Source organism: Simochromis diagramma, unplaced genomic scaffold (assembly GCF_900408965.1).
Source record: "Simochromis diagramma unplaced genomic scaffold, fSimDia1.1 OVJJ01000284.1, whole genome shotgun sequence".
Taxonomy (NCBI): Eukaryota; Metazoa; Chordata; class Actinopteri; order Cichliformes; family Cichlidae; genus Simochromis; species Simochromis diagramma.
In genome coordinates this window covers 710,320-736,357 of record NW_024386871.1, presented here as the reverse complement: position 1 = coordinate 736,357, position 26,038 = coordinate 710,320, and the positions used below count along the sequence as shown (strand labels likewise).

The 26,038-nt window shown below is 41.9% G+C and overlaps 2 protein-coding genes across 3 annotated transcripts in view; both read right to left on the bottom strand.

Moving 5' to 3' along the window:
- Positions 1-8,248, bottom strand: part of syde2 (synapse defective 1, Rho GTPase, homolog 2 (C. elegans)) — a 48,554-nt gene extending 40,306 nt beyond the window's left edge. Inside the window, exon 1 of one of the 2 annotated variants that reach the window (XM_040031490.1) lies at positions 6,201-8,248. In XM_040031490.1, coding sequence (XP_039887424.1) covers positions 6,201-8,244 — 2,044 coding nt within the window. In that variant the 5' untranslated portion in view covers positions 8,245-8,248. The remainder of the gene's footprint in view (positions 1-6,200) is intronic. The other variant, XM_040031492.1, reaches the window with a different exon arrangement.
- Positions 8,249-20,457: 12,209 nt separating this feature from the next.
- Positions 20,458-25,088, bottom strand: cunh1orf52 (chromosome unknown C1orf52 homolog). The gene is made up of 3 exons (XM_040031489.1): positions 24,658-25,088; positions 22,844-23,054; positions 20,458-22,175 (listed from the first exon to the last, which is right to left on the bottom strand). Exons 1-3 carry the CDS (start codon positions 24,952-24,954, stop codon positions 22,021-22,023), a joined length of 663 nt encoding a protein of 220 aa, XP_039887423.1. The 5' UTR covers positions 24,955-25,088; the 3' UTR covers positions 20,458-22,020.
- Between the last annotated feature and the right edge of the window lie 950 nt (positions 25,089-26,038).

The window sequence follows — 26,038 nt, the reverse complement described above, 5'->3', positions numbered from 1 at the left end:
ACTGTCACACTCCTTCACATGAGTAACACCTCGCCCTGGCGAACAGCAGCCTGCTGCGTTGACTTAATAAGTGAGACTTTAGCCATTTTCACTCTTGTCACTCTTGCCTGCCTTTTCCTCGCAACTTTTTTACACCAGCATTTCAGTATTTGAACTGCAGAACATTCAGTCTTGATATTAAACACACAAAGGAACTTGTGTGTCTGCCTTCCTTGAATGACAATCTTCATACCACGATTACACTTAGGGTGCCAAATGAGTCAAAAACATATCAAAATGAACAGAAAACGATGGGCGTTTTGTTTTTCTGATGGAACAAGAGATGCAAGGATGCATCTAATTTTAGGAATTAGCATTTCTACCACAATATCCTCAGATTTGTCTGCAGAATTTGCCTGCAAAATTACAGAGAAGGTTAGCAGCATTAAGCTGTTTCTATACTTTGTACCTACTGCTATATAGAAAATGAGCTTTATATTTTTAGCTGTTTGTTTGCCATTACTTTTGTTTTAATGTTCATGCTCGATAAATGGGCTATTACTGTTAACTGCATCCATAAATAAGCCATTCCTCATGATGACTGGGTCTTGAGCTTAATGTCCTTTATCTCTGTACTGAACTATGAAAAAACACTATCATCGTTAGCCGTTATTCTCCTCCTGAAGCAAGAATGTTACCAAACCTTATGACAACCACCCTGAAGGTGACCACTGGCCGTGGGTTATTAATCGCTAGAGGAATCTTGGCCAGGCTTACCAACTGCTTTTTGAGTCGTGCTAGAAGCAACTGAAATAACCATCATACTACTACATAACGCATTATGAAACAACAAAACAGCAGCTTCATCTTTCACCAACATTTTACAGCCTTCTGTTACAGAGTACAAATTAACAGACCTGGAAAATAATTCTTAGTTTAAAGTCTGTTTATTCAAAGTAAGGTAGGGAAAGATTTTTTTTTTCTTGTGAAAATTAGCATTAGTGAATAAGCCCCTTTCACTCATTCCCACTTACATTGCCACATAAAGCAAGACAGCCTTCCAGAAAAACAGCTCTTTTCCTCTAGTAGCACCCAGTTGCAAAATATTTCCATACCAGAGCTAACACAGCCTGTCTGCCTCTGCCATCATTGTGTGTAGATAATGTATTCATTGTAAGGCAAAAAAAAAAAAATCACACCTCTGACCTGAAAGTGACAGATGGTGCACGGGTGCATGTCTGTGGGTGGAAATTAAGAGAAAAGGAGAGGTGGTGCATGCACTGAAAGGAGTGTCGTGTTTGTCTGAGGTGCTACAAGGAATGCACCTTCCTAAGAAAAAAAGAAAAATCTTATTTACTTGATGTGTTGCTGTGGACCTGTGCCATATGAGCCTGACAGTAGACCCAATTATATTCATGCCTAAATCTTCTGAGTGGCTGAATCATTTCTCTAAGACAAAGCGCTTGATCCACTTTCCCATAGGCTGTTCTTTTATTCCCTAAATTCCTTCTTTATAGAGGCTCCTCTTTTGATATGTGCAAAACACACCAGCTAGTTCTCGCCTCCGTACAGACAAAACTTTGTTGTGAATACAGTTTCGGAGCCTCCTTCAGAGGGAATCTTTTGCGGTGTGCCATAGATTACTGCTGACCTTCATTCATATGCTAATGATGATTCTTGGTGTAGATTTTTCTTTTTACAGGCAGGCAGCGCTGAGATCATCCAGGGTTGCATCACATGTCAACACTTGTATCCTGCTGAGGTGTCCTGGCATCGTAGCCTGTTCCTAATGCCACTTCCACTTCGGTATGCTGGCTTGAAATCCAAAATCTTTTCTATGTAGTGCTTGTTTTCCTGTCTTATTGCTTCTGTTTAAAAGAAAAACTGATCAAATGCCCCCGAGGAAGGACGCTGTAAGATAATTACCCAATTAAGCTTGAAACACTTGCAATCCTAAGACAAGTCCCTAAAAGTAAGCGAAAGGCCTTTCAGGAAAGCTCTTCAGCCCTTAAGCTGCCACCTAATTATTACAATCTACACCAATCAGCCACAACATTAAAACCACCTGCCTCTTTGTGTAGGTCCCCCATTCTGTCACCTAAACTGGGGTTTCTCAAACCTTCAGGAGCAGGAAGCCCTTGTACAGAAGAACATTTTCAAAGGCCCCTACATAAAAGTAGAGCCTGATTTATTGGCAAGCCGATATCTCTTGTTATTACCATTTATAACAACCAATAAATAGATATTTAAAAAGTAATGAAATGACACTAAAAACACCGTTGTTATGACTGTTGAGGTTGCTTGTTCTCCGATATAAGCAGAGGCAGGCAGATTGTAAACCATTAAAAAAATAACAACAACACATGACAGATGTTAGGGAAATCTGTTTGTTGTTTGTGTTTCTGGAAAAAAATCTCAGCTGACATATTGGTACATCCTATTTTTAAAATACCACGGAAAATATCATCAAATATCATGAATCAGGTTAAAACTTCTATATCAGTTGGTGCTCTACATAAAAGCCTTTAACATTCTTCAACCTAAATACTTCAGACACATCGTGTCACGTTAAATGTCTGCCCTTCTCTTGGCAAGCTCACTCTAGAAAAATAGATTTTCAGTCTTAATTTCAGGTTTCTACTAGCCCAAAGAAAACCTGGCTAGAAGTTAACAACCCACAACATTTACCAGAGATCTGTAGTCATTCTCTGTCAATATTATGGTATCATCTGTTATCTGGCCTTGAATGAACCTCAGTTTGACTGCTGTTGTGCTTCACAGGCAATCAACAGATTGTTATGTCGCTGATAACCTGCAGTTGGACTGACCGTGCCTGGTAGAAAGACTTTAATGTAGCCCAACAATGTACAGGTTAACATAACATTTCAAAATCCCCCCCATGAATGCCAGGGACCAAGGATTTCCATTGCATTGAAACAGTATGATCAATGGCATTTATTTCACCTGTCATTAGTTTTAATTTTCACTGTAGTTAGTATTGTTTAGCTGTGATCATCCTCATCTTAATGTTTGCCCCACCTCTGCAGCAGATACCGTCATCTGACTCACACAACTCATAAAATCATCCAGGAATGAACCCAGATGCCTCAAGTTTCTCCTTCATCACCTGATCTGTCTTTAGAGCTACCATCTTCCATAAATCTGTCCACGTACAGACACCAGACAAGACAAATCACTGTGAAAAACCAAAAAACCCAGCAGCTCTGTAACAAGGTTTCTGGCATAATGCAGAAACCAAACGCCATATCGTTCTGACATGACTTGACAGCAGTCGAGTAATATTATATTACACCTGCACTCCCATCTAAGCTTTGGAGTTAGGAATTCGGGTTAAGCAATGCTAAACAGTATACCTAATTCACAGCATATTAAATGTGATGCTTGACATGTTATTCTTTTAAAGAACAGTTCTGGAGTTAAGGAAATGTTGGTCTCAAATGTTATTGTGAACAGTCTCATGTTAATGCTAAAGGTAATGACATTGCAGTTAGCATAGCTTAGGACAGGAACAAAGGGAAAACAGCTAGCATGAATCTGCCCATCCACAGTTCACTTACCAGCATCACTTAAGCTCACTGATTAAAACATTACATCTGTTCATTTGTTTACTCTGTACACTGTGCATTTATTAAATTATCACTTTTATATTTAAAAACTGCAGAAAACCTGATGAAAAACAAGATATCGCTTAGCATATCTCATAGCCTACTCTTATAGACCTTACATAACATTGATTGTAATTACTGGGATTTACAGGTGCTTGTAGGCAGATTTTGTACATGAGAGTCAGACTAGCTGTTTTCACTAAATGCATTAAGCTAAGCTAAGCAAACTACCTGCTGATTGCAGCTTCATATTTGAACTTGTTATATTTTTCTGCTTGGGAAAAATATGACAAGTTGGTGAGTGTTGGAGGTTACTGGCTGCATCCAGGAGAAATTGGTGGATAAAAGGCTGCTGCACCATGATTGCTTTGGTTGCTAGCATATTGCCATGGTCACCCATAGTTTATGTGGGAGACAACACTTGCAGTTTACTTTATGAACTACAGTAAAAGTTGGAAAAATACAACACAAACTGGAAACAGAACAGTCACCTTCAAAGTAAACTGCCATCAACCTTAAAACCAGTCAGGAAATTCACATTTTTCCCTTGCAAAAAGTGGTTGCCAGATAGTTGGAGACTGGTTTCCACACACGTGTGACCGGGGACTTAGAAACACTTGACTCAAATGAACAGAGGGCTTAAAAAAAAGTTTAAAAAAAAATAAACAGTCTGCCTCCCAGGAGTGAATCTTCTCTATTTGTGTTATCTATGGCTCAGTCTCAATATCAGCTTTGACTGACACACCACTCCTGAGCTCAGTTCTGGCCAAAACATGACACCTGGATACCGAATGCCTGCCGGCACACCTGCTGCTCCACTGCAACTAAACACAATAAAACTATAAATCCTCACACTGCAAATACAAACATGCACACTCACAGCATAGATGTGCAAATGCATGCTTGTGTGCACAATATCGCACACCCACACATAAGGAGTGACACACAATAATGGACACTTTTCTTTTACAAGAGTAATTAAAGGACAAGTCAGGACAAAAATAAATTAGCTATAGTGTAATTCAGACAGTATTTTTGTGCTACGATTTTAGGCTGAGGTTTAATTTCAAAATAATACTCACAGGGGAGGAACTGGTCTATTTTTAGAAAGTCAGAAATACATAAATAATTCCACGAACCAAGGATTACCAATGAATTCAATTAAGAGCTTTAGGCCAAAAAAAGCATTTAACAGGAACTTTGCAGCTTTGGCATCTCTTTCTTTCTTTCTTTTGTTTTTTTAAATGGGTCTTTGTATGGTGTGGAGGCCTGCAAGGGCAAGATAAGCTCACGGCTGACCTTAATAAATACTTAATCACTCTTCATTTTGTTCATTCATGGTGGCGAATTAAGTGACACAATGCAAACATGTTAAACAACAGGAATGGCATTCTAAATATTCAATCCAAGGTCTCTTTAAAATGCAAGTTACCATGGAGCTGTCCAAAGCAAATGACTGGGGAGGAAGGCAAGATGACAGCCCAGCCCCCCTTACTCTAAAACAAACACACACACACACACACACACACCACTACCACAGAAAATAACTGCAGTGGCTTCTCTCCTGCTTTTGGATTCCTCTGGCCACAGCTGTGGAAAAGTTCAGTTGGGAAAACTGAACAAAATGGGGAAAATATGAGATTTGGGTGAACGGGTGCATGGAAACTAACATCTACAAGAGCCCTGACTTTATTTTTTAACTAAAAGACCAGAGAGGAAAGAGCTGTAAAGTTGGAGCTATGCTAAGCCGACAGAGGAGCGGCCTCACGGATCACACACTATTTCTAGCAGTCCGGCACACTGACAGTCAATACCACCCTGCACACATGGCACATCATCGTCTTACTATGGTAAACACTGTCAGAGACACACACACGCACATTTCACAGGCAGGCACGCTGGAACACATGCGCCGCAACATAGGAAACTACCACAGGAGGCAAAAAATAGAGGAGAAATTAAAAGGCACGGGCATGTTTTTGATCCATAGAGCACATCCTGTGCTGCTAAATGCCAATAAAAGCTTACCACACAGACACTTTCTGATTAATCTGGCATTTGATTGCATGAGGGGTGATGACAACACGTGTCACCCGGTAACGGTTGTTTTATGATACAGATGTTTTCTCTGTCATCTAAGCACAATCAGAAAATCATTTGATATGTTCATAATCAGGTAATCAAATGTCATTCCAGTCAATAGACACACACACACACACACAAATCCCACCACCAACACCACTAACAATGCTCTACCAGGAGTGAGTTAGTTGTTACTGAACTACGCTGTGAGTAATCCGACCTACGGCCTGATGTGCTATTAATCTGGTGTTAAAATGCACCTAAATTAGTGTGAAGGATAGAAGCCCGCCACCGATTAGAGTCTTAAAAAATAAAAAGGAAAGCAAGAGGTCTGAGGTGTCTCGTCCCTTTGCTTTGCATCCAGAAGAGGAGGAGTGCGGGATGGACCGCCACCAGAAGGAGTATACTATGAGTGGAGGAGGATGATAATTATCAGAAGGGAGGAAGGAAGGTGAGAGTTGTCTGTTTTAGAGGATCCACGGGAGTTGAGGCCATGCCGTGTAGCCGTCCTACCTGGCTGCTGCTGCTGCTGTTGTGACTTGGCCTTGACAGATTTACCCGCTCGGCTGGATGTCTGGGTCCCCGGTTTACAGCCTCCTGGGTTAACCTGAGGACAGGACCGGTCATGGCTCTTGTCTCCACCGCGGGGCAAAGATGAGCCTTCAATGCGCTGCTTCATTTCAGAAGACAGCATGCGGCCTTTGTGCATCCACTCTTGCATCTTGTTGACAGTGACACCATGACCTTTGTTGGCCGAGTTGGCCACCTGTGTCTGGAGTTCAGTCAGCTCCTGCTTGTTGTCGTGACCCTGATGTGTTGCCGTCTCGGTGTTGCTGTCTGAGGAACTTGTGATGCTGTTGATGGAGCCACTGCTCTCATTCAGCTTCCCGTCCCGTTCTTCTTCAACGCCATCATCTTGCAGCAGCTCCTCATTGCTGACGGCACTGCAGAAAACCCGAGATTCAGACAGCTCACCCGCTCCTGTGCCTCCTTCACCTGGTTCAGCTTCTTGATCATCACAGATTTCAGCACTTTGCGTTCCACAAGCCTGAACACTCTCTGAGAAGGCGTCCTGGTACCTAATCTCTCCATCGCTTGTAGAGCGTGACAAAGTAGGTTTTTTGGTGAAAGACAAGTTTGCCATGCTCTTACTCTTCAGCCTGCCTTTAAGCCCTACCTCTACAATCCCAGTGAGACAAAGCAGCAGTGAGTCGGTGTCTGACACCTGCTGAGGGCTTTGGTCCTCTCCTGACGACCAAGAGTCACTGTCCCTGTTTTTCAAAGACAACCTGGAGCACAGGCTGTCCCTGGACGGGCTGCTACACGATGAGGTAGCCTGCTGCTCGGTTACACCACCGATCTGCTGGACATCCATGTTGATATCATTCATAGCATTGATAAGAAGGTAATAAGCCTCTTTCAGCTGGTTCCTAAGCCTGTCTGTTTCCTGAGCACTGTTACTATCACCAGCCTGTCCTTTATCCTGACCAGGCTGGGTGAGCTCTACAGTCTCTGCTCTCTCACCGTCAGTCATTGGTCTGATTGTTTCGTAGAAGGGCAGAATTTCATTATCGTAGTAATCGTCATCTTCGCTGTCTAAAGGGTATGTGAGTGAGGGCTCTGTGGCGCACAGGGATGCCATGTTCACGTCGCATATTTCTAACTCAGTGGGGAAAAAAGTGGGACTCAGTAGACCACCTCTAACGTCCCCGGCATAGTCAGGATCGTAGCTCTCAATATTTCTGATTACGGCGTTTTCTTCGGTGTTCTTTAACATGCGGTTTGGGCACACGCATGCGTAATTTCGTGCGTTTGTCTCCAAAGTCGGTCTGCTGTCAAAACTCCAGTTGGCATTGCTTTCACGCACGGCCAAAACAGTCCCTACCATGTGCCGGGAGCACTCTCTGTCTTTGGGCTCTCTAACCTCACCATCAGCTCCTTTAAACTGGTCCTCTGATGGTCTCCCATCCCCTACATGCGCCTGTACCTGCGTTCTGCTTAAAACTGGATTTGAACTGTCCCCAAACCCGATTGAATCTCCGACCGAAATGCAGTGTTTTCTCTGCACATGCGGTCCAGGGAGTGGAACACCCGCGGTGACTCTGTCAGCGGACCTGTGCCCCGGTTTTCTCCTATCACCCTCCCAAAAAGCATCCCCCCCAAACGGCAAGTCTCTTTGAAGTGGGACCCCCAGGAGCTCCTCATTAACCCGGACCCTGCCCCCGCGGCTTCGCTCTCGGGGACGTGAGCCGGCCAACTGCGCTGCGCGACTCTGCGCTACTGCTATAACCCCGTCTGTCTGCACCACAGCGCCGTCAATATAATTCTCGTACGTACTCATTCTCTCTGGCATGCAATCCAGATCTGCGAACAAGACTATGGAGCGAGCCTCATCGGAGTCTCGCTGCGTTTGCAAAACTTTTTCTTTACCTTCTCGGCCCCCATTCACCGCAGCGGCAGCAGCAGAAGAGCCGTATCCACCGCCGACCGTCGCTCCTTTCCTGGATTTCTTCCCCCGGAGTTTCGCTAGTAAAGTCCTCCGCAGAGGATCAGCCATTCCTTTCCTTTGCCCCCCCCCCCCCCCCCCGTCCCCCACTAGTTAATTCCTCCCGGTTTCTTTTTGCGCAGTTGCTCCAAAAGGAAAGGATCGAGTGGGTTCTCCTTTGCTCGCCGCGGTCAAAGCTCGCCGGGCGGACGGGCTCCTCTCCATTCTCCACTGTCACCTCGGCTCTGTCGACCCACTCACTCCAGGCTCACTTCGCTCAACTGCACCACCTCTCTCTCTCTCCCTCCCCTCGCTTGCTGCCACACGCACACACGCACGCACACGCTTTGGCTCTTCCTTTCTCTCTAGCGCCTCACCTCACCCTTTCCTCATGTTTGCATCTCAAGTATTTGAAGCATTTTTCTTAGCTTTAAGTTCAAGTAGACGAGGCTTACCTTGAACGTGATTTATCCGAAGAAAGTTATATGGATGCTTTTTTGTGGGGTTTTGTGTGTGTGCGTGTTTTTTGTTTTATCCAGATGGAGTATCCAATCCAAATACACACAAGAGGGGTTCACTGGTGAGTCTAAATTGCCCAGAGGTGTGAAGCTATCTATCCGTCTGTGTTATCTCTGAAACACACTCGCAACCACACCGGCAAAGACTCCAATCCGGTCCCACTGCATGGCTTTGGATAATGTGAAGCAGGGCATACATTTTGGACTTTCAACTATACTTTATTAAGTTTTAGAGCTTACATTCAAACTCAGAGTTTAAGTAAGTAATAGAAAAACAGAAAGAAATCCTGTCTTTTCAACGTCTACTTTAGAAAATTGGGGGAAGGGATTTAGCAAGAAAAGAAAATTGTTTTTGATTAACAAAAGATTTACGTTTTCAAATTACAAGACAGTCTGGGCAAAATTCCAGAACATAGTAGTAGAACATAGAAAACACATTGGATATTTGCACTGAGACTACTTTAAGAAAAAATTGTGTCATTTTCAATTTAACCCTCCTGTTATGTTGGTTTCCAGGGACACCAATTATGCTCCTGGGTTAATTTGACCCGGGGCAAATTTACTCATCCAAAAGTGTCAGAAACACTGGCATTGATTATTTTACAATTTTCTTTTATAATTTTGATTTTTTTCGTTTTCTGTAGTGATGCAGATGACATGTGACATATCTTCTGTTCTGGGTCAATCTGACCAGCAACATAACAGGAGGGTTAATGGCAGCAACGAACGGGGAAGTTGGGACGGGGTAGCAAAGGCTGGAGAGTAAGAGGTGTTAAAAAGAAACAAATGGAGGAGCATATTGCAGCTATTTAGATTAACAGTCCACAGTTCAGTGACTGGGTATAAAAAGAGCATCTCATAGAGGCAGTTTCTCAGAAGTAAAGATGAGTGGAGGCTCAACAATCTGCAAAAAACTGTTTCTACAAAGAATAATGTTCTTTAGATTATAATTGTTTGTATCCTGTGTGCAACAGACAAGGCCAGAAAATCAGTACTGGACTCTGGTGATCTTTGGGCCTTCAGGCGGCATTGCATTCTTGTGGTTCACATTTATTTTTACCGAATGAGGAAATTTATCTGCATTTGATATTTCACCTTTGCTATTTTCAGACAAATATACAGATTTAAATGACATGTAAATAATTTTACAGTGTTTCAGTTACATGTTTTCTTGTGAGGAAATGCATTTATGTGGAAAAACAATGGTTTTATACAAATGTATACCACTGACATATTACTGATGCAGTCCTGTATGTTCATTGATAAAAATGCAGTACAATAATTAAAAAAAACCAGACAAAGTGTAAATCTTGGTCAGAGTTGCCATAAACTAAATGTAGTGAAACAAACAAACTCCTTGGAATGAAGCTGCAAATGTGCTTTGCATCTAAACACGAGTATGGCTCCACACATCACAGAACTTCTCCGTTTTGGTGATACATGCGTATAATTGTAGCGTTTTAAGCTTTACGTGCAGAGCCACGGCGCGGGTGATGGGGTGTGAAGCGCAGCTCTCGGGAGCTCCTGCCTCTCTGCTAAAATTCAACACATATTTGTCCCCAAAATGTGAATTAAATTCAGTTGGAGAGCAGTGAGCCAGGACTTCAAATTACCGTCTTCGCTGGTAGTTGTGAAGGCATTTCAGCAAACAGCAGGGAAAACAACAACTTTCATCTCATGGGAAAAATGTGCTTGACACTCTGCGAAGAGAGAGGGAAGAGGGAAAAACACTAAGCTTAAGAAGAGGCGATGAGGTAGCCACACAGTGTTACTCTTTAAAAATGAGCAGGATCGCGTGTGTAATGGGGAATTTGTCTTTTCATTGCTTTATCTTTACTTTTACACACACAATCCCTTTTTTTATCCTCAAAATGATACCAACGTAAATAGCCTGGCCTGCCTGATGATGAATCACTGCCGATTACTGGACTGACACTTTTATCTGAAGTGTATCTTCTGTAATCCTCTCCTCTTTGACCTCGCATCTAACCCCTGTCCCTGCTCGCGGGACAACCCGTGTCTTAAAAGCAGCCGAAACAGCAGTGAAAGGAATGAAACATACTTGACTTCAACCTTAAGCCGTTTGTTTGCTGTTGCCTCTACTTGGAATGTGCAAGAGGATGAGCTGCTGAAAAGCTGCAGTGGGTGTGCACATGCGCTCTGTATATACCCCTCCCTTTAAAACATGCACATACCCCCTCCTGCACACACACACTGACTGGATCTGAATCCATTGTAAGCCTCTTGGCATCACTGCACCTCTGTTTTCTAAAGTCTACCCATGATTGAGGGCATTTATTGTCAGAGCCATTCATCAGCAGGGCCCCAGCGTCCACACTTTCACGCACCCCTCCACCCATCTCCACTACCCTCACTAAAACATGATAAGCATCTGTTATGGCCCTGCAGGAGCCGCGTAGGCCCTGACGCCTCGGCCTGCCTCCCCGACTGACTGACTAGACCCTGTCTGGGCAGTTATTTACAGGTCAAAACCTGCAGGCTGCATATTGTGTGTTTGTGTTTGAAAGAGAGCTAAAGAGAAAGCCGGAGACAGATGAGGGGGGGTTAGGGATAAGAAGCTAGAAGCACAGCAAAGGATGCAGACCTCTGAACTTTAAAGAAGGGCAGGAGTTATTCAGTGGGCTCACTTCAGGGCATGAGCTATCTCTTCTTTGTGACAAATTAGTGCAATTTTCATATTTAAAATGTCTCGCATTCTTCGAAATGTGCTTTTGATTCCTTTGTACCAGCAGCAGTGGCTGCCCGTAGGCACAGCAGTGTGAGACTGGAATGCAGAAGATGGTTATCTGTTACTCAGTAACTTAATTAATGATTATTTGGGTCATCATTTGATCTGTACTGTGTCAGAAAATAGTGAAAAGTAGCCGGCATTATTTGGCATGAGCTAATGTTTAAAAAGTAGATTTTACTGAGAAGAAAAAGGGATGGAAATATCAAAGTTTTAGCAGTACTTTTAAAGATTTGTTTCAATTTAGTAATGAATTACTATAATATTGGTTACTGTTTCACCTCTAGTGACCCGTGCATTGAAAATAAAACTTGTGAACTTACAAATTAGACTAAGAAGATATAGCCTTTTAAAAAAATTAACTAGAAAACATTATATAAATCGATCATACTGGATCTCAATGGTTTGCCTACTGGTCTGGATGTCACACTGCCCACCCCTATGCACTCCCTCTAATAATATGACCATATAATAATAAGTGATGCCTGATATGATACGTCTCTTCTTGTCTCTGTCTTCTTGTGTTTATACCCCGCTCTCCACTTAACCATTAGTTATTATTAAGCTCTGTCTCTCCTCCACAGTGTGTTGTTTTCCTGAGGTTTCTTCCTGTTAAAAGGGAGTTTTTCCTTACCACTGTTGCCAAGTGCTTGCTCATAGGGGACCGTCTGGAATGAACAGGGCTATAACGCTCTGCCTGTCTTCACAAACAGTGAAAAAACATACACTGCATTGCATTTTCTGACATAATCAGAAACATAGGCACTGCCATTTAATTAAGGCCATTTCCACCATACAGTTATAAATACTTACTCTAGCACCAAATCTGTCTTAAATATGAACAGCACCTGCTGTTTCCGTAGCATTTTCTAAATCTACAGCATCCAACTGGTTAAGGAAATGACAGCATTTAGTCTTCCCAGAAAGTAGGGCAGAAAAAAGACAAGCACACTATTGTTTTTTTTTTTCTTCACTCAATTTGATGACACTGCAGATATGTAGAGCCTTATCCCACCACACTGCTTCACACAATGAATTAAAGCAGATTCAAAGGAACCCAAAATAAAGCACGTGTTATGGGTTGCTCAGCGCGCTGACTCGACGGTGCAGGAGGAATGGAGAACGTTTGTTGACCTTTTTCTGTTCTGCCTCCACCAGTTACTTGTGCCTATTGTGAAGGCAGTAGCAGAACATCTGCTTAGCTGGCCTCTTTTCAGAAGGCCTGGCCAGAGAGCGTACCAGGAAGAAAAGTGAATGTGTAAGTGTGTGTGTGTGTGTGCGACACAGTGAGGAAAATAAAAGGATTGAATGTGCATATGTGTGTGTACGTGCACGCACATTTGCGCATGCACCCGAGCGTGTGTTGGGATTCAGAGCTTTGCAGCTGTTGGGGCTCTCCTCCTGATGGCTGCCCATTGTTTCCTCTCTCCGTGTCTCTGGCTCTCTCTCGCTCTCTCTGTCCCAGCCTGTTTATGGGCCTTCCCCCCTTTTTTTTTTTTTCAGTGCACACCGCAGCTAAATTTATGCCCTTGGACAGAAGCCTTTCTCAGGGTATAAATTAGGCTGGATGCTCCCTGTCAGAGTTGCAGTGCCAAGACGCTGCAGCTTTACGTTTCAAAGAATCACAATATTGTCACAAGCATTCCTTTACAGTTTATTTTACTGCTGAGGAGGACCTCTTATGGTGCTTCATTATATCCGCAGCACAGTCTTGTCAAAGTTGTGGGCATATTGCAGCTTTAATCATGTTCGATAAGCAAAACCTTGTGTTCCATAAAGCGCAAGTTAATTGTTGTCAGGGTGGAAAATCCATTTATACACTAATTAGATGCTCGTTTATGAGATAATCAAGAGTAAATTAAAAGGGTCATTTTGCAGTGGAAACAAATAAATAATTCAACTTCTTTGGCTGGGAAAAAGCGCACTTGGGAAATGCTAAACTGCTTGGTATATACTTTAGTTTATAGAACGATCAAACAGAAGACCCTTTAATCTTTGGACTGAGCCAGGTTGACTGTCCCCTCTTCTCTCCTGAGTCTTTATGCTAAGCTAAGCTAAGAGCTTCATTGTTACCAGACAGTCATTAAGCTGGTTTTAAGCTTGAAATGATGAAAACATCCACAGAAGTGATGCATCTGTGCAATCAAGCTGGGGACAATCATTATAAACTATAAACTATTAATTACGCTACAATAAAAGGACAGTATCTGTGAACTGGTTGGTGTAAATATAAGCCTTTAGTATCTCCTGATACTTTCTCTGGAACATAGATAAGTTCTTATCAGACATTAACCTGACTGAAACAGTTGAGATATTGACTGAAATACTATTGATATATACATATTGAGGAGAGTGAACACACAAGCTGCCTTAAAGATACGATAAACATAATGAAATTGAACTGAATCTAAAAACAAAAAGTTTTGCTGTCATGTAAGTAGAACACTGTCACAACAGACCAGCGCTTTGTGGTTAATACATGTGTTTAGACATACTTTCACAATATTCACACAGAAAAAAAGCACAATCATGAATGAAGAAAAAAAAACTGTCCTTGGTCTGATTGGATGAATTAAGGACAAATGGCCAAAATGATAGGATACCCATAGATAGCACCCCCCAAACACACACACACAAACAGAGAGAGACTGGGGAGACTGGGCTGTCTTTGGTGTCTACTCCGCATCGTTATCAAGAGACAACTTCTGACATTTATCATGACAAGAGCTCAGTCTTCTTATCTCTGCTACTGTTCTCTATCACTGGAGAAGTGTGAAAGTACGTTCCTGTCCCTGACAGCTTCACGGCCGTCTTGTCATGCTCACTCTGTCAGATCCAGCACAGAATCACTGTATATTATCCAAGCTGTATTATCTCTCATTCAAGGTTCTACACTTGAGTTAAAATGGTGCTCAGTGTCTTGAAAGCTAAATATATTTTCAGTTTCTTTAGTCAATCCAATGTGTAGCAGAAAAATAATCTGTCTATAAACTTAAATGACAGCTTTGCTTGTGTATTGTGGCAGTTTATTTGTTTGAGTCTCAACCCATAAAAGAATCCCACGTCTTTTAGTTTTTCAGATTTCAGATTGTTGTCCTTCTTTACTCTGCCGCTATAACCTTTATTTGTCTTTCTGATGACACTGCTCTTCTCTAAAAACCTTCACAGATGTTCTTGGTGGTATAAAGGAATGGAACTTTTTTTTTCAAGCTTCAAACATCTTTTGGAAATATTCGGCTGCAATCAGTGGTCAGCACCACAATGTTACTGTAAACTGCAATATTATGTTACAGTCTGACCACCCCGTGCTCAGGCTATGAGAAAAGACGCCGTGGTTTATAACAGATAAAGCCTGATCAGAGTAAAGCAGTAATTTTGCTCTTTTATAGTTTTCTCTAAAAGTATATATTTTCAACAATTTAATATTAATCATTAATGTGATCCAAATGTACATTACTGTGTAAATGTTTTCAGCCACACATCTTTTCTTTATACTTTTGTAGGAAATGAGGAATGGTTGCAGGGATTCATGGAAATGGGCAACCATCCATGGAAATAAGGCGAAACATCATCTGTACAATTCTAACAAACTTAGGAGTCAATAATTGGTATGGCAACCCTTATTCTTCAGCGCAACCTGTCCCACAAAATATTGCAATTTATTTAGTTAGTCCTCAGGAATAGTTTTCCTTTTTTAAATTTTATTTTAAATGACATTATAAATCTCTTCTTTGGATATCGGGCGCCTTTTTGAGTTGTTCTTTATAAGGCTGATCCCACATTCCTTCAATAATGCACTGATCTGAGCTCTGGGGATGCCAATCCATGGCTGATAGTGTTCCACTGTGTGTTTTTCTATCCAAGTATGCTTTTTCTACACTAGCAGTGGGTTTGGGATCAATGTCATGGTTACAAATGAAGCTGTTGCCAATCAGAACCTTTCCAGGTGGTATTCCATGGTCGACCATGGAATACCATCTGGCTGATTCATTCAACCAACCAAGCATCCATCCATTTTTTTATCTGCTGCTTATCTGGGGCTGGATCTCTTCCCTCCCTGGAGGAGGACACCCTCCAGTTCCCTAATATAAGGAACCACCACCCTATTCTACCATACCAGAGGCACCATTCCAGATCTCCATGTGACAAACCCACGAGAGCCTGAAAGAACTGAGGGTGAATCTCATTGTGGAAAGGACCACAATCCAACACAACGTTCTGTGTTTATTTGTCAGTTTTATTTGATCACAACACTGTTTTTGGTTCTTCAGGTTCAGCACCTGAATCCTTCTGCTTTTCAGCTGGACTCCAGCACACACACCTCTCTCTGGACTCCAGCTTCGCTATATTATAAGGGAGAAACCTCGTTAGTTAATTCTGTGCACCAGTCCCTCCAACCTCCCTGACACTGCCCCTTGAGCTCACTACACCACCCCTCCCTAGCAGCTGAGCCAGGGACCACACCTCCGCCACACTCATCCACTCCAGAGACCCTGCCACCAAGGAATTGTTTAACTGCTTTTGTGACCTCCCTCCCAGTGATGGGGCAAGTCATCTCCCTCATTCCTGTTGCTTTCTCTACAGAAGGTAATCAATGGGATTGAGAGGATCCTTGAAGTATTCCTTCTATCGTCCATCTGTATCCTCAGCTGAAGTCAACAGGAGACCACTCCCACTGTACACAGTGTGAATAGAGCACTGCTTTCACCTTCCAAGTCACCTGACCATTTGACAGAATCACTTCGAGGCCTCATCCAACTCCTCAAACACCTGAGTTTTTGTTTCAGCTACTGCCAGAGATGTACGTAGTACCTGTCAGCTTGATGGTTCCATCCACCTCCAGTTTCCATCATCTGGTTTGGGGATTACAACCATGGCAGGCACCAACCATCCTTTAACCATAGCTGTGCACAGCCACCTAAGCAATCAAGGTGTGGAAGACGGCCCATTCAGACTTGGTGTCCCAAACCTCCTTTGGAATGCTTAGAAAGGTCTGCTGGAGGTAGAAGCTGAAAATCTCATGAACTGGAGCCAAGGCCAGATGTTCCCAGTGCACCCTGACTACATGTTTTGACATGCTGAGCCTGTCATGTATCCTGATCAAACACGTTGCCTCTTCAGATTATGCCCAACCAGCTCCATGGGCTAAGGACTATTCATCAGGTCCTCTGCCTTGTGCTCCCTCCCCAGGCCTTACGCCAGAGTGGAGCAAAGCCTGGACTCTTACATAGGACCAATTTTCCTTGGAAGACTACAAGGGGGGAAAAGTCAATTACATAGCACCTGGGATCACATTGTTACACAAATGCCACCACTATGGTAAGGTGGTGATTCATAGAAGTAATCCTGACCTCCTCTGTACATAGTGATGGTGATTTGAACCAAAATGTAAAATTTAAGATTCATTACTCCATAAGACCTGTTGCCATGATTTCTAGTTCTTTTGTGATCTGGCATACCTCAGCCCTTTTCTCCCCTTCACTAAGAATGGCTTGTTGACAGCCACCCTGTAAGTGAGTCCAATTCTGAAGAGTCTTTGGCAAACAGTAGATGAATCAACAGGAGGGCCTTACTGCATCTGTTGGGTTCTATCTCAGGTGTTTGGTGGATTTTTCCCCTTTCTTAAGGACTTGACTTTGACAAACTATTCATGCGCTGTAGATAGATTTTCTTAATGCCTACCGCTTCTTCTTCTGTCTTCCACTTCACTTCACTTTAGTTTCCTAATTTTTTAAAGACATACTGCAGACCATGCAAGATATGGCCAGGTTTTTGCCCATAAAGAAATGAGGGGTGGCTCACAGTTTTTGCACAGGACTTTACTTCAGATCAAGGCAGAAAATTGTATTTGTTTCCCAAGTCTTAGGAGATTTTCTCTCTCTGCTGAACATCTGTTTGACACAATTGGCCACACCAGATTGTTGGTGTGAAAAACAGCTGTTTGCCTCTAGAAAACATCCAGGGATGAGTGGAGCTTTTAGGGACGTCGGTGAGTGTGTTGACCAGCATGGTGTGGAGAGTGTAAATAAAACCATAAAGTCTGCCACTATAGCAGCATGACACCGTGGATGGAAAAGTGAGTCAGTCCACAGCTTTGGTCAACTGTGAAAGATCTCAACAAGTAATGGAAGTTGGCCGTCCGACTGCGGTCTGGAGTGTGGGGCCTCCCTGCTGCTGCAGAGTCGGGGCGGTCTGCCTCCCCCCACCGCAGGGAAAAGGGTAACACCACCTGGGTCTGGGTGCAGTTCCCCCCTCCAGGGGCAAGGGTACCTAGACCCGGTTCGTAGAGTACGCTTGGGGAGTGTGATCGTGTGTACAGCGTCTCTTTATGTCTGTCTCCACGTTGGTTGAGTGTGGAGTAAGTGCATATGAGAGCATGAGGGTGGGAATGGATGTTTGTATCTGTGTGTGCCTGTATTTCTGTGTCTATATGTCACGTTGGGTGTCAGGCGCCACCTCTCTGGGGACATCTTAGGCCCTCCAAGGTTTGGAGGCCTATCTCCCCCTACCACCACTTCCCCTGCCAGTGGCGGACTCCCTCAGACATCGGTGCGTTGGTGGTTCTTTGTGTCCGGGGATGGGCGTCCGGGTACACACTGGCTCACTCCTTGGCGGCCGCTTATCGGGGCCTGGAGCCTGGGGCTCGCTCGGGCCACTTCAGAGGTGGGGTGCCCCCTGCCTCTCGGCCTGGGGCTCGGTCACTCAGGCACGGCTGGCTGCCGGCGGAGCTTACGGGCGCGTCACTGCAACTCCCCCTGGCTTCTGCTCCGCGGCTGCTGAGTGAGCCTCATCTGGACTCTCCTCAGCTCTTACTGGGACAGTGGCGCGGCTGCCCCTCTGTTGGTCTTCCTTGGTCTCTTGTGTTCTGAGGGCCTCTGGATGTCTGGAGTTTTGATCTCCTCCATACCTGCTTCATGCCCTGGAGGACGGGGCTGTGGCCCCCCCACACCCTCTAGCAGATCATTACATGAAGGAACCTTTTAAAAAAAAAAAAAACAAGCGCGTCCATGCTCACAGGTGTACACACGGGTGATCACACCCACAAACTACACCCTTTTTGGCTCCTGCCTCAAAGCACACTGTGTTCTGTTGATCTTATGTGCTGCACAATAATGTTTAATATTTAGTATTTACTGTCATATTCCCATATATCATTGTGATGTTGTTTATTCTATTACTCTTGTTCTCTTCTGCTTGTTTTCTTTTTTCCTTCTCAGCAGGTGATCCAGGTGATCGATATATGCATTTTTTATTTTTATTTTATTTATTTATTTATTTTTTTCCTGCCCATTCTGTTGGTTTTTGTCTTTTGCCCTTCTCCCCCGTCCCTCTTCTCAGCTGTTTCTCTTTCCCTCTTTCTTTCTCCCCTTCTTTCCCCCAGTCAAGTCTGTCCCGTATTCAGTAAGTGAAAATAAAATAAACAATAAAAGGTGAATCAAATGGACCATTACGGCAAGGCTGGGATGGTCAGTTTGGTAAAGTAAATCCGTTGGGCATCTTTCTTTGCCTTTAGACAACAATTCTGATGGCAAAAGAGCCAAACGGGACAGGCAAAAAAACAAAAAAAAAACAAAAAAAAAACAAGTAATGGAAGGATTGCGATAAATTTCTCTAGACATTTACAACTCCTAAAAGGAAATTTACTTTCCCTCTGTTGTCACGAGCAGTCACAACTAATGGATAAACTATTATAAAATATTTTAGACCATGCAGCTACAATATCAGTTAGCCTGAGTTGTCTTTTATTGCGTGTCTGTGTAAAAAAAAAAAAAAAGAAAAAAGAAAAAGCAACCACCGCGCTATCTTGCCAATCATAAGATGATGAACCTGGTATATATATTGTACATGTGAAGTTGCATTTAGCTGCTGTTAGGTGTATTCTTTCTCTCATTGGCTCCAATTTCCCAGCAGCACCAGACAGCAGCCATGGTTACATTTACATACAAGCTGCTACATTGTGCTGACAGTGTGAAAATGTCATAAGTCAGGTAGCAGCAGCTGCTGGGAGCCAGCTTAGTAAAGGCCCCTGAATACTCGGTGGTCATGATGAGGTCTTGACCTTCCAGTAAATGTGTCAAGAGTGATCTAAGGTTAGAGTGACACACACTCCTCAATGAGCAGAGTGATCCAGGGAACAGCCGTAACTGGAAATCTCTTGCAATTTAACTTTACATTAGTACTGTTTTATTCCTTCAAATGACCACAAAATGTTATATTCTTAAAATGCGATTTAGATATTGAGAATTTTAAGTGAAGTTTTGCTGCATTAATTCTGTTTTTGTTAAAATTGTGTAACATAACACTAATATGTTCTCTTTCATTAAAGATAAGAGGATAAGGTTAGCCATGTGTGACTTCTGGAGGGATGAAAAATGCTTTCCTGTGGTAAAATGATCTCTATAAGACAAAGAGGCTCAAGTCAAAGAATGCTGTGGATATCATATCAAAGACAGAAACAATTCAACAGCATCAAAAAAACCTCACAAAAACTAAGCTGGAGTTGTATTTCTAAAGGCAACGCATTGCAAAACATCCATCTCCTGGGAAATTTCCAGACTGACAATGAGATGAATAATTCCTAAACACTGATGGATATGACCTCGCTGGTCTTTGCTCATTCAGTCAGTACAGAGAGGGGTTATTTGTGCGTAAATACAGCTGATAAAAATCAGTTCATCGCTGCTGTTCTGCAGGCCCTGGTACACATTTCAGACAAGGCCAGGCACATACCTGGAGGCTGGAATTTTATCAGAAGCATATTCACCACTATTTCATGTCAACCCATGATGACAGATAGACCAGGAATTCCTCTGATCACTAAACTGTTGCAAAGTGGAAACTTTTTTCCCCCAATTCTCGGAAAACCATTATATTTACTCCAATGGCCACAGGAACCTAAAAAATGGATTGTGAGTTTTACAGTCTGTTGCTTTGATAACACAAATCTAAAAAAACTTAATGGCTAAAAAATAAACAAATAAGCTATTCAATAAATAAACAGACTTTGCAACTTAAAAGTTAAATGACTCTTTTCAATAAACAATTTTATTGCCTCAATGGTTTATGTTGCCCAGAAAGCTATAAATATACCGTAACACTGAATTCAGAGAATTGCTGGAAGAAATAAAAGATCCACAAAGAAATACGTGTTCCAATACTCGACGTAGTCTAAATAAACATATAGGAGGTTATTTCCTGTTGTAGTCCCTGGTACATGACACTGAATCAACAGTTTGAATGGAACAAGCACCTCAAGAAAACTGAGACGACACAAACTTCCAAATCAAAGATTGCCACTCCCTTTTTGACAGACACAACATATATACACAGCTCCTGATTGTAATTTGAGTAGCCAGCATTTATGCAGTCACACAGCTGACCTCACCATAAACATTGATGGAGTTTCAGTGTAGTCTAAAGGCGACATCTAGTGGCCATAAGCAGGAACAACGGGGGAATGGTGCAATTTCAGATTTCAAAGAACAACACACAATCATATTTTGGTGGTGAATGGGCAGTGAGTATACAACACAAAACAAAGTACAGACCAAGTAACCCACCACAGCCAAACATCACTGTTATTATACTTAATTAAATTTATAAAACAGGAAGTAAACACACTTACAGGTCAACATGTTTTGGCCTTCAGGCCTAATGGCTATGACTAAAAACAATCCTGGTGAATAATTGAAGTCCAGCAGAGTCAAACAAGAACAATCTCACAACGTTAATTGTTTGGAAATGATCACTTTTGTACAGCTGTGATATCCTTTATCATTGTGCCTTTAAAATACCCCCATAGCTTGTTATTAAGTCCAAAATCACAGCTGTTAGCCTTTAGCCTTTGCAATGGGGCCATCAAATGATGTTTTTTGATATTACATGATATACAGTGCTTAAAACATTTATTAGACCACTACCCAGAGTAAGGCTTATACCACAGCTCCCCAAAATGAAAGATATTGGAATTACCAAAATCATTTTATGTTTCTGTAACAGATAATCCATCTTTATTCTGAATTATATTTTTAGTGCTAAATACATAACTATTTTTTCCAGCAATTTTCAAACTGTTTTACTGAAAAGTAGAAAATACCCAGTAAATTATTATTTTTGATTAAGATGCCACCTCAAAGTTATTTACCTGCACTCCTGAACAGAAACAATGGTGTTAGTGGTTTATAATTTGGGCCTAGTAGCGGGATCGATCATTTCCTGACTTGTCATTGTAGTTCAGTGTGCCGGCTCAGATTTGGGTATAAAAGTGTGAATTCAGTTTGTCATTTACCTAAAAAACTACAACAAGTTTGAGCTTTAAACAAGTTTTTCACAGATGTTCTTGTGCTTATGGCAGCTGGTCTGATAAATTTAAGCACTGTTAACAATGTTGCAAACTGAATCAAATTAAAAAATTCTTATGTGCTCACAGTCTTGAAAAAACAAACTACTGCTTCAAATTATAACATGTACATACAGATAAAACAACGCTCTATGATTGCATGCTCTAATGCAGTGAATGCTCCCTGCTGATGGAAAAGATTTAAATTGCAGACAATTTCCTGGGTGCAGAAAGTTTGGTCCTCACTCAATCTTTTGCCTGAGGATCCTTTTCTCTTCTTCAACAAAGTTCTTGTCAGATGTGGCTTGTCCAAAGTCCCTCTTCCTCTTCTCCTTCTGCTGGAAGGTCTCCACTCGCCGTTTCTTGGCAGACAGCCCTGGCTTCTCTGACTCCTCATCTGATCAGCAGATGACGAGTTGGATGGATTTGGGATTTTGTAGAGGGACGGAGAGTAAAACATAATCTTTATTATTATTTCTCAACAGCACATTGTTTAAATAAACAAGTCCACATTTTCCAAGCAGGTGCAAAGCAGAAAGCAGAGCAAACGCCCTCATTATTTTGCTGTATTGCACTCATTTGTTACATATAGTTGGATGGAAATACGTAGGTGGAATGGTGCAGCTGATATTATGCTTCGCATCTTTGGGTATTGATTAAACACACAAAGACTGGCCTGAAACAGATGTTTACATTTATAATCTGATACTTTTATTTAGGTTTTGGTATCATTTATTTCACATTTTTGTGGCAGCAAATCAAATAAATCTTTGTTAACAACTTCCAGCTCTTCTCTGAAGAAATCCAAAAATCCTCACACACAACTTTTTCAACATATTGAAAACGTTAACACAATGTTCACCTCTGGCATCTACTGTATTGCCCTTGTTTCATTTCCATGTAGTTCTTTTGCTTATCACAAGTTCATACTTTCTTGCTAATTTGCCAAATTATCAAATAACATAGGATTAAATACACATCAAAATTTATTGGGATTTTAAAGCCTGTGGGTATTGCACAACGGTATAAAAGAGCTGTGATGAGGAGAATGAAACTGAAACTCACCAGAGTCTGAGGGTTGCTCTTCTTCAGGTAGAAAACGAGCTTTGCCTGTATAAGCTTGCGGTGCGTCTTCGCCGTTGTCCTCGTACACATTGGACCACTTTATAGCCATGTCCATTCCAGGGGGAGGTCCTTTCTTCTTCTCTGGCTCTGCAGTGTAACTTTCAGGCGGGGGCACGGCATTTGTCTTCCATGGCTTAAATTCTCTGGCAGCCTTCAAGGAAAAAAAAGTGGAAAATTGGTTTAGAGAAAGTCAAACAGCAAAGGTGATCATAGCTAGTCTCCATAAAAGATGCAAGACAGTAAATTCTCTTTAAAATAAACAAGAAATATAACTATTATGATATGTGAATCACTCAATCACTTTATAATGTTCATAGTAGATATATATTGACTTGTTAACACTGAGGTTATGGCTTGTGGTGTTGCTGTACTGCACTACGTTATAATGAAAAGTCTTCCTAACATGGTTTCTATTGGCCTCATTCACTTGCAAAGAGAGAAGACAGAAAAACATCTTTCATGCACCAGAATGACATCACACACGTGCAAGACTGTGGAAAAGTCTCAAGCTACACCTCAATTCTTTAGATGTTGCAAAAGATTTACAGCGATTTATTGGAACATGTGCAAACACAAATGAAAATACGGCATGCAAGTCAAAAATGATGCTGAAAAGCATCAATATTAGACAACTTTAGCTTCCTTTTAAATTCTTTAAGTAGCCTAAAGGGATAGTTTTTCAGGTTTCTTGAAGTCCACATCAAAACACAATGGTTATGACTGTAAATGACTGTAGACAGTCACCATTGTACCTCTCTCCTGACCACCTCCAATTTAAACCAAGATTTTCAAATGTACTTTCATCCCTCCCTGTTTTTCAGTCCAGTTATTGTGTAATCTGGCAAACCTCAACCTTTTCTCCTCCTTTCCTTCATTAAGAATGGCTTCTGGACAGCAACCCTTCCACCGAGACCATTTCTGATGAGGCTTTGGCAAACAGTAGATGGACCAACTACAGGGCCAGATTTCTCTCTCAGGTCTTGTGTCAGGCCCTTGCTGGATTTGTTTTCCTACTTCTTAAGAACACGATTTTCAGATACAGTTCATCAGCTGTAGATAATGCCTTTCTTTTTTGTTTTGTTAGACTTGCCACTTATTTGAGTGGCCTCAGCTTCCACGGAGTTTTTAACAACACTCTGCACACCATGCCATCACATTTTTAGCTCTTTGGTAATCAACTTATTGGTGCAAAGATACTATTTTATACTGTCAACCTGTGCACTCTTTGGCATTTTCATAGGGTCATCCGAAGAAATTAACAAATAATATGGTTTTTCAACAGGCTGATCGTAACAAAGTGCCTAAAAATTCTACTTAAAATCGGTTCTTTGCCAAGTTGTCTGTTAACTGTAGACACAAGATTGGTTCATCCGCTTATGACACACCTTGTTTGGAAGAACTATTGCTGAAGACCACTTAGAAAGGCTCTATGGAAGTAAATTATGAGGAAATGAATATGGCTCAATACTTCTGCACAGCCTGTACATATGAATACCGTTACAAAAGTCTGATAACGTCTCCAACCAACCACTGCAGATAGAGCTACACTGTGTGCATCAGCAAGCAAAGAAACAGCGACCACTACTGGGCAGCCTGAGCTAGCACAGGTGAAGCCGATAATCTGCTAATTGTGGCTCGTACAGTTTTTTTTTTTTTTTTTATCTTATGTGGCTCGTACAGTGTTTACACTCATCTAGCACATCAGAGCGTGCTTGTTGTGGTCATATTAACCGCAGTTCAACATGTATTTGTACCTCCTCCGGGGCTTTGACCGTCAGGCTGTCCCAGTCTATTTGCTTATTCAGCGGGTTATAGAGGAAAGCGGGTTTGGACACGGAGCGAAACAGCTCGTCGGGTTTGGGTAACGGAGCTCCGCCGGCATCTCGCTTGGTTCCCGGTAGAGAGGACCGAGCGCTCCCCTCGGCTTCGGTCCCCGCTTTCTTCTTTCGGCTTCCCCCCTGGTCATCCGAATCGCTGTCGTTGCTGCTGTCGCTCAAATCGTCGTAGCTCGAGAAGAACCCCAAAGAGCCCGTCTTCTTTTCTTCTGTCATTTTTCTGAGGCTACAAATACTCTATTAAGGAACAAGATATTGCTGTAAAACCCACGCGAAAATGAAGCTAGATCCGCTGACCCTAACTTCTTCAAGATCTACTCCATTTTGAATGAGCCTCCAAAACAGTTGTAAAGCGAGTAGATGGTGTCGTAAAGCCTGTCGTGAAGCCATTTCCTAGCAGGCTGGTGGTAATTTGCAATTCGACCAAAAGAAAATAAATCTTTCCGTCAAAGTCTTTCAGTATTTGGAGTTCATTTTAATGTTAAAATTATTTCTGTATAATATACTCAGCCACAGTTATTATGTAATTAAATACAATTAATGTTGTTGGCTGTTGGCTGTTGTTTAAGCTCCATTTTCCTCTTTTTGACAGAGAATTTCTGCCATCTGCTGGAGACATTTGACAACTGCAGCCTCCGTACCGCTTAAAAAAGGGAGGTCTCCAGCTGAGGTGTAGTGCCAGAAAGTGAGCGTGTTCCAAATAGTGAATGTCGATGTTTCTGTTTGGCTTTATTTATTATTATTTATTTATTTAATTAATATAAAAAGGAACAGGATATTCAAAGGGATATATACACAAAATTACCTGTTTTGCAAGTATCTTTCTGACTCTACGTTATTATACCTACTTTATGTTACAGGGTCAGTCCATTTTAGGACACTTAAGATATCTTTATAAAATATGCAATGCTTGTGTCAATGTCTTGCATTTTCTGTCGTCTCATCTTTCTTGAAAAAGACACTTCGAATGTAGGTGACACTATAAAAAATGTTTTTACCTGCATATATAAAAGATATGCAAAAGTCAATTTGTCAAAACTGCAGATTCTAACCCCAGTGTTCTTTATTGAAATGTGTTTGACAGATTATAGGCCAACAACTCATTCACAATGGTTTAAATACAACCAATTTTACATGCAATATTCAACTATAACTGAGCAAAAGTGATTAAATAGACTGAATTCAAGAACATGTAAGTCCATCTATCTGACCATCTTCATCAGTTCTTACAGTACATATCGTGCACCTAAATGTGTCCTTTTGCTCTCTCTATTATTCTTTCCTATACGATAGTTGCCCT